Genomic DNA, 8,820 nt, shown 5'->3' with positions numbered 1-8,820 from the left:
AGTAAGATTTTCTTTTATTCAGCAAGGATGAATTAAATTGATCAAAAGTGACGGTTAAAGACATTTACAACGTTACAAAAAGTTTCAATTTCAAATCAATGCTGTTCTTTTGCTTTCAATCCATCAATCCTGAAACAAATGCATCAGTTTTCAAACAAATATGAAGCAGCACAACTGTTTTCAATACTGATAATAATAAGAACTGGTTCTCGAGCACCAATTCAACATGTAATCATGCTGAAAATTCAGCTTTACTAATCACAGGAATAAATCAGCCTACATTTTAAAATATATTAAAAAAATAAAAGTTATTTTAATTTGTAATAAAATTTCACAATATTACTGTATTTTTGATCAAATAAATGCAGTCTAGGTGAACGCAAGAGACTTTTTCCATAAACATTTTAAAAATCTTACCTACCCCAAATTTTGAACGGTAGTGTACAGCTGCTTGAATCTGATAAATCTGTTTTTTTTAAATCAAGTTTTAGACTAAACTGGACAATTTCAAACCACCTTTTTCTTGCAATGACTGATTCTCTCAGTCCAGTTTTGCAAAATATTGGTCAATTCCATTTTCTTAGGATCATTTGTTTGTTTATTTTGACTGCTTGCTTTTAGTCTCCTTGAAATATTTTGGATTTAGGCATTTAGTTTGTTCCTTTAAAGTTTGCATAAATGCAAGAGTTTTCTGGTAACACCACATAAACTGTGCAAACCATGGGGCTATATTTTTTCATGTGCAAAAAAAGGGATGATAACTATGGTAGTATATTAGAGATGCAATGTATGTTATGAAATTATGACTTTATTTTGTATCACTTACAAATCTATACAATAAAATGCTCTGAATGATACCAAATGATGCTTCTTCAGGTTAAGATATAAGTATAATTTCAAACAGTAAGGGCTGTATTCGTTCACTGTACCTTCAACCTGGTTTTGCCCAGACTTTTGTAGCTGTGAGCCTGTCATTAACCTTGGAAATGGAATAATATCATGGACTACAGTTGCATTGTGATTAGAGATAAAACGTTGGATTAAGCAAATGTATTTCATGCAAAGAAAATAAAAAACCCAACTGCAAACAGACGTTTATAAGAACACTCATTCACTCTTCATCACAAAAAAATTAAAATCACACCCAAAATGTTAAGCATTTCAGCACTCCATCTAACTGTTCACTCTAGAAAAAGAAAAACCATAAAGAACACAAAATAATGAAAAGGCTCAAGACAGTAACCAAACACAGGCACTACTGGAGGTTTATGGTTGCCTTAAACTAAAAAGAAATGGAAAAGCAGATCTATGCTGTTCCTTTGTGCCCTATACATGTAACTAGTGGATGTGATCCTGTTGAGCTTAGTCACAACTCTCTGGTTGCTAAACAGTTAAAGGGATATTTCACCAAAAATGACTTCTGTCAACTTCTGTCATAATTTACTCACCCTCACCCTTTATTTCTTCTGCAGAACACAAAATAAGATATTTTGAGATTTTTTTTGTCCATACAATGTAAACCAATGGGCCCAAAGTTTTTTTTTTTTTTTTTTTTTGGAACTACATGAGGGTGAGTAAATAACACATTTTTCATTTTTATTTGGGTGAACTAGCCCTTTACATGGAAATAAATCCATGAATAGCTTTTAATAAATTCATAATTATGAATTTAATTGAATTCATATTTGATTCATAATCAACTTCATAATTGAATTTAATTTAATGTCACAGTTGAAATGCAGATATATTTGTTATATATAGTATATATAACATCTTTAGGCTCTTGTACCTGAATATAATGCGTCCAAGGGTGACAACAAGAGATCCTTGAGGTCTCAAAGGTCAACAGTGCTGATATGCTGCAAACACTTTTTTTTCTCTCTTTTTTTTTTTTACAAATTTCCTTCCAATAAATATCCACACAACATTCACATTTCCCGCTCCGACATCCGAGACAGAGCATTCCATTAGTCCTTAAGAATCCTGAGAAGCATTGTAAACTCTCATATATATGTACCCCCATATATTAACATCACACTACCTCCATTAGCAAAACCCCTTGTTACGATTTGAGCATCATACTCAGGGCACAGGTCCATGGCCACCCGTTTGCCACTCTGGTACAGCAAGTGCCCCGGTCACACCAGGGTTCAGTGGCGCTTAGCCTTGTTCTCTGACCTCTGAGACGGAAGAGCTGGGGTTGGGTTGAGCCACAAACAGAGCAGGATGATGAGATGGCAGACATGCAGCGATAGAGAGCTGTAGTTGGTGGACGGATACGTGTTCCAGGACAGCTCTATCAGACCCAGAATCAACACCCTAAAAGAGAGTGAAACATACAGGAATGATTCCTAATCAACAATAATCGTGCACAGTTGTGTGTGACAAAGCTTGATAACACTTTACAATAAGGTTCCATACGTTAACATTCATTAATGCATGAGGTATTACAAACTAACAATAAAAAATATTGTTAAAAAACGTAAATTTCTACATGTACTAAGGCATTTTTAACATTTTAAGTTGTATAAATTAACATTCATTGATGTATTATCAGCAAACACTGAATAATACTATATTTACAAATACATATTAACCGCTTTAGCAGCAGATCTGTCAAGTCCTGTAGGTTGTGAGGTGGAGCCGCCGTGGATCAAACTTGTTGGTCCAGTATATCCCACAGATCCTCAATTGGATTGAGATCTGGTGAATTTGGAGACCAGGGCAACATCTTGAACTCTTCATCATGTTCCTCAAACCATTCCTGAACAATGTGTGGCAGGGTGTATTATCCTGCTCAAAGAAAGCACTTCCACCAGGGAACACTACTGTCATGAAGGGGTCTACTTGGTCTGCAACAATATTTAGCTAGTTGGCACGTGTCGTCAGATTTATGTCCACGTGAATGGCTGGACCCAGGGATTCCCAGCATATCACCACAAACCTTGACGTTAAAGAGATACTCAGACCCAGTTGCTTTGCCAAAACAATGTCAAAGTCACTCAGATCTTTATTCCTGCCCATTTCTCCAGCATCCAACACGTTGATTACAAGAACTGAGTGTTTGCTTACATCTGATTTACCCAGACTATGATATGTGGCCTTGTTAGGAGATCAATATTTGCTTCAACTGTCACTGGTCATCATATATTGGCTCATCCGTGTATATACAAACACAACAAGAACAAACAAATATGAGGAAAAAATAACACATTAGAACATGTCTGTGCTGTACCTGAGAAGATGGGCAAGCTTCTTGACTCCTCCACTCCACAGAAGGTAGGGGAGCGTATGGAAGTACCAGACATAAAACTGATAATGCAGAGATCTACTGAAGCACATGCCGATAAAGTTAGAGGTGAACAAAACCAGGACTGTCTGTATTATCCGAGTTAAGGAATCTGTTTTCATCTTATCAACTAGGTCTAATAATGCAAGTTTCAGGAATACCTGGGATATTTAAACTATTTTAAACAAATCAATCATATGTTTGAGTTAATCACCCATAAAAAGGATATGATCAGCATCAAGCTTCTGTACAGTCTCTTTTCTCTCAGATGGATCTTTTAGGATAGACCAAATGCTGTTCCCAGACCTGTAATGAACACACATTTTTTATAACGATGCAGTCAGTTCATTTAAACCATATTCCCAGACCTGTAGCATATTTCGTTTACTAAAAAGTAAACTTCTAATAATGATTTTGTTCAACAAATCATGGGAAAAAATACTATGGAAGCCAATGGGGCCCATCAACAGTTTGGTAACCAGCATTCTTCAATATATCTTCTTTTGTGTTCAGCAAAAGAAAGAAATTCATACAGGTTTGGAACAACTTGAGGGTGAGCAAATGATGACAGAATTTTCATTTTTGGGTGAACTATGCCTTTAAGGGCCACCTCATGTAAAATGTGACCTTGATTTTTGTACCTCTTCCATCTCTTCAGTGCGAACAGAAGCAATGTGGTAATGTGAGCCAGAAGCAGCACTAGGTGGAAGTATCGACTCAAAAACACATCCTCGGGAAGAAAACGCCAGTTCACTGTCCACTTAAACAGAAACTGCCTGCCCAGGTCAAAGGCCCGGTTAACATACCCGAGAGGGTTCACTAAGAGGAACGGCAGTCCCAGTAACAGCTGTTAGAAAGAGTGGTACAAGAAAAGTTGGTGTGAAATAGCAAAAAGACATTTGAATCACTTAATAAACAAGTGAATGTGTTTACTTATGTGTGTCTAACCTGAATGACAGCACAGAGAGTGAGCTTGGGTAAAGTTTTCCAAAGACCGAACTCACTCAAGAGGAGGAAGAGGAGACCAGGAGCGAAGAGCAGAACGTTCATCTTCACAGACACAGCTAAACTGTCCATAGAACAGAGAAATATTTACTTTAAATACATGCACACACACAGCTGAAATCAGTCATATATCAAACAATAATTATTCTCATGTTATGTAGTTTTGAAGAGATCAAGCATTGTAATATACAGCAGCTTAATTTTCTCAGCTTTTTTTTAGTTTTGTTTTGTTAAAAAGCAGAAGCTCTGTTCTTTCCTTTGATGATACACTGCATGTTGTTTCTACTTGCCTGTAAAGGGCACATCCTAGAGTCCAGTGGCCATCCAGAAAGAGATTGATGGCTCCAAATAACAGCATCATGGCTACCGGATCATTAAAGAGACGCAAGATGAAGATGGAGTGAATTCGATATGAAGCACAGCAGATGAAGAAGAACACATATGGAGGAACCTAGAGAAGAATAAATGGACAAGCACTTAATAAGACAGGCAAAACCAGAACAATGAAAGCAATCTTCTGTAAATATCTAAAAACCATAATAAACTAGAAATCAGCAATTAATTGAAATATTAGAAAGGTTTTTATCATTTTAAGTAGTGAGTAGTTGCTTATGCTTGAATTCAGAGGTTCAAGTCTTGCAAAAGTTATTTATTTATGCTGTTGTATTCATTTCTTTCAAACCAGAAATCTTAGTTACCCCAAACATTTGAATGGTAGCATGTACACTTCAAATTCAAAGTGAAAATATCCTGGCTATTCTTGGGTACAAAAAAAAAAAAAGATGACTGGACAGTAGTAGTTTTTGAGTTCATTGCCATATCAGCATCACCGGCTATTACAAGGCAGATCCATATTAAACATTTAACAACATAATATCATAAGTATAACATAATGAAAACAACCTTAGACAAAAAAAAAGTACATGTATGACTGGACAGAATTACGCATAATGATAAATTGATTTGTTTAATATGGAGTTCTTCTTACCTTTTTGGTGTGATGGTAAATGCGGAACACAAGGAGGAGAGTGATGAGGTAGAACACAGCGAACACGTACTGACCCAAACGAATATTCTGGCCGTGATCAGTAAGATAATACAGCCCTGTGAATATATACACAAAACCAGCTGGATACCTGAAACACAAATATATACAATCCAGCAAATGATCAGTGGCCAGGTTTCCATTTAATATGTCATTCCCAGAGCTGTACAAGAACAAGTAGACTACTGGACATCTAAAGGCTGGAATAAACGACATCTTTGCCCCGATTTGCATTCTGGAGGAGTCAATGCTAGCTCCTGAAAGTCAAAGCCAATCTTGCAGATTTTGATCAGTCAGAAAATCATCTAGTTTATGATGGGCACAGTCAGAAGATAACAAACATGTTTAATATTTTGAGCTGATTTTAGAACACATATAGTTTTCATTTGCCACGCATGAGCAATGAGTTCGGAACTACTTGAAAGTCTTGTAGTGTGTAATTCTCAGTTGTTTAGTGTATGATGCCCAGTTCTTCTCTTAAAACATTTAAATTCGGCAAGTTTAATATCAAGTGTTTTAAAATCTGTTCAGATTTCAAAGTTGTGTAGTGTATTCTAGCCTCATTAAAGGGATAGTTCACCCAAAAATTTAAATTATGTCATAATTTACTCACCCACACAATGTTCCAAATCTATATGCAATTCTTTCTTCTGCTGAACACAAAATAAGATATTTTGAAGAATGTCTGTAACCAAACAATTGATGGGCTCTATTGGCTTGAATAGATTGGAAAAAATATATATACTATGGAAGTCAATGGGGCCCATCAACTGTTTGGTCTCTTCAACTCTTCAAAATTTCTTATTTTTGTGTTCAACTGAGGAAACAAATAACAATGTTCATTCAGGTTTGGAAGAACTTCAGGAAAAAGTAGATCACTTTTGGGTGAACTATCCCTTTATTGACATTCTGAACAATTGTGAATATGCAGAATTTATGTAATTTGCCATATTACCTGTAGCAAAAAACAAAATTAGTAATAAGTAGTAATGAATGAACAAGGGCCAGAAGATTTTGGCAGGTGTTTGAAAAGGGGTATGTGTTAAATAGCATGTAAATAGCATGTAAATATTAATTTATAATCTAATTACAGATGTGCTAATTTGCATAAATACCACAAACAGTCCCATGGACCCAGCCCCAAACCCCATCTCTTAAAAATGAATAAAGGCTGGTTTCTAAAGTACTTCTTCCTGCCTCTATGTATTAATGCTCATGGGTAGCCTAAATGGGTTCCATTCAGACCTTAACATCAAGTATTTTACTGTTATATGTCAACAAGATTCAACAAGACATTTTCACCTGGCTATACCCAATGTTTAAATCTGCTGTGGTATTTATGCAAATTAGCACATCTGTAATTAGATTATGCACCGTTTGTCCATGTTAACAAACAATTAAAAAAAAACTTGTAATACATTTTTTGTTTGTCTTGATATAAGTAATCAACTCAGTAATTTTCATGGTGATATCTAAAGGTTACATTTTTTTACCCTATTCATGTGAGAAAAATAATGAATAGGCGTATGAATAGGGTATATTTGGGTCTTTTTCGGAACTTCCCCTAATGGGATTCTTCGGGGCTTTTTTTCAAATCAGTTGAGTTTGATTCTGTTGCAATTTGTTCACGGTTGACCCCCATTTTGGCTTAAAACGCCTGGACTAATATGTTTTACCCTATTTTTTACAGTCTATGCTTTTACCCCATCTCAAATCAAGCCGTTCGATTTTGTGACGTCACAAAATCGACGCCCCTCCCATGATGGTTGATTGACAGCAGCGTTTCAAACACAGACCCGCCCTTGCTCAGGTGCATTGTTGATATGCTGGAGCAGAATGGCATCGTCTAAGCGATTGTGGTGTTCTGTTCTTGGGTGTAATAAGGAACACAGCAGTCATTTTGATGTTCCTAAATCTGAACTGCTGAAGATGCAGTGGCTGAGTTTTGTTTTTGAAGGGAATATTCCCGGGGATTCCCTCGCGGGGATTCCCCACGATCAAGTCCATGCTTTCATGTTTGCATGAATCATTTCACACACCAGACAGCTTTACAAAGGAGGGTCAGTAAAGCTGGTTTTGCTAAAAGCTGTTCTTGAAAAAAGGATCGGTACCAACGGGTTCCTGCTGAACCTCCACAAGAAGTAAGTGTTATTAATCTTTGCAAATCGCTTGCACTCTTCAAGATGAATGCTCTAAGGTTTACACTCAGGGTACATTATGGCATGTTTTCTATGTACTACGTTCTCAATATAATTCATAATCCCACGTTTATAATGAACAACGCGTTATGGTTATTGTGTTATTATTAAAAACGGTGTATGCACAGAACAGAGGGGGCGGGGTGAGCAAAGCTCATTATCATTTAAAGACACATGCACTTAAACGGCGTGCTGAAAACAGAGCTGTTATGTTTTCTTACAATACTAATGAGAATTTTTAATTAAAGTATATTACAAACTTTTAATTTAGACCCTAAAGAATCATATTAGCTTGTACAAAAATGGCATTATATATGACCCCTTTAAGTTGACACTTACACCAGCGGTCCCGTGTCGCCCTTCAGCTGTGTGTAGTCATATGTGCCGTTAATAACGCCCTCCACCTCATCCATGTACGCCTTCCAGTCAATCTCTGTATCTACACACACACAACATTTACATCATTAGACAGAGGAATCAGGATAGCACTTGTCTTTTAATAGGCATCACTTTGCAGAGTGCGATTCAGTGTTCAGTGTCATGTTGTCATTTTGGCTTTATGGTGCGCGTGACACGAGCAGTGCGTCTCTGCACGTGCTCCCTTCCGAGATAAAGAACACTAATTTAATACACTTTATAGTGGAACGTAAATGCAACCGTTCAGTCTGTAAGAAATAAATTAATAAACAATTGCATCAACAGCATGCACTAATACAGTATCCTATTTGAATAGATAATGCAGAATTGAACGATGCTCTGTTTCTTTACGCTGCAGTTCCATACATGAATTGTTGACTATTATAATTATTCAAAGATCATGTCAGTGATTGACTTCTAATGCACTTACATGCAACTCTTTGGATCACCCATATGTTAATCACAATTTCCAGGAGCCAAAGTACGGCCGTGATCAAGAACGTGTACTCTGCTTTGAACAACACCATGTGTTTGTCCTGCCATATGGAGGAAAGTGTTTTCTGAAATCTTGATGGTAGAGTAACGTTAGATGATTTTTTCTTTCCTGCTGCCATGTTGGCCGCCTTGGTGAAGTCAGCGTCAGCGATTTCAACAAACGCGTGTCGAAACCGGAAACACTGAATAGCAAATTAAAAGTCACCAAGGCTATTTAAATGCCTACATAAGTTGTTTTTATTTTTATTGTCAATATATGTATTTATATGTATACAAATATATTTATTTAAAATTATTTTTGCATTATGTTCGTTTAAAATGTTTCAATGACATTCCAATGCAATTTCTAATAAAGGAAAGCTGCAGAGGAC

The 8,820-nt window shown here is 36.4% G+C and overlaps 1 protein-coding gene across 1 annotated transcript; it reads right to left on the bottom strand.

Annotated features, from left to right (window-relative positions):
• Nucleotides 1-4: 4 nt before the first annotated feature.
• On the bottom strand, nt 5-8,623 carry alg3 (ALG3 alpha-1,3- mannosyltransferase). Its single transcript, XM_079875969.1, has 9 exons — nt 8,385-8,623; nt 7,877-7,976; nt 5,283-5,430; nt 4,585-4,745; nt 4,238-4,358; nt 3,931-4,136; nt 3,520-3,595; nt 3,236-3,381; nt 5-2,319 (listed from the first exon to the last, which is right to left on the bottom strand). The coding sequence occupies exons 1-9, from the start codon at nt 8,566-8,568 to the stop codon at nt 2,151-2,153; spliced, it is 1,311 nt and encodes a 436-aa protein (XP_079732095.1). The 5' UTR covers nt 8,569-8,623; the 3' UTR covers nt 5-2,150.
• Between the last annotated feature and the right edge of the window lie 197 nt (nt 8,624-8,820).

Source organism: Squalius cephalus (assembly GCF_949319135.1).
Source record: "Squalius cephalus genome assembly, chromosome: 7".
In the NCBI taxonomy this organism is placed as follows: domain Eukaryota; kingdom Metazoa; phylum Chordata; class Actinopteri; order Cypriniformes; family Leuciscidae; genus Squalius; species Squalius cephalus.
This window is presented reverse-complemented; position numbering and strand designations above follow the sequence as displayed.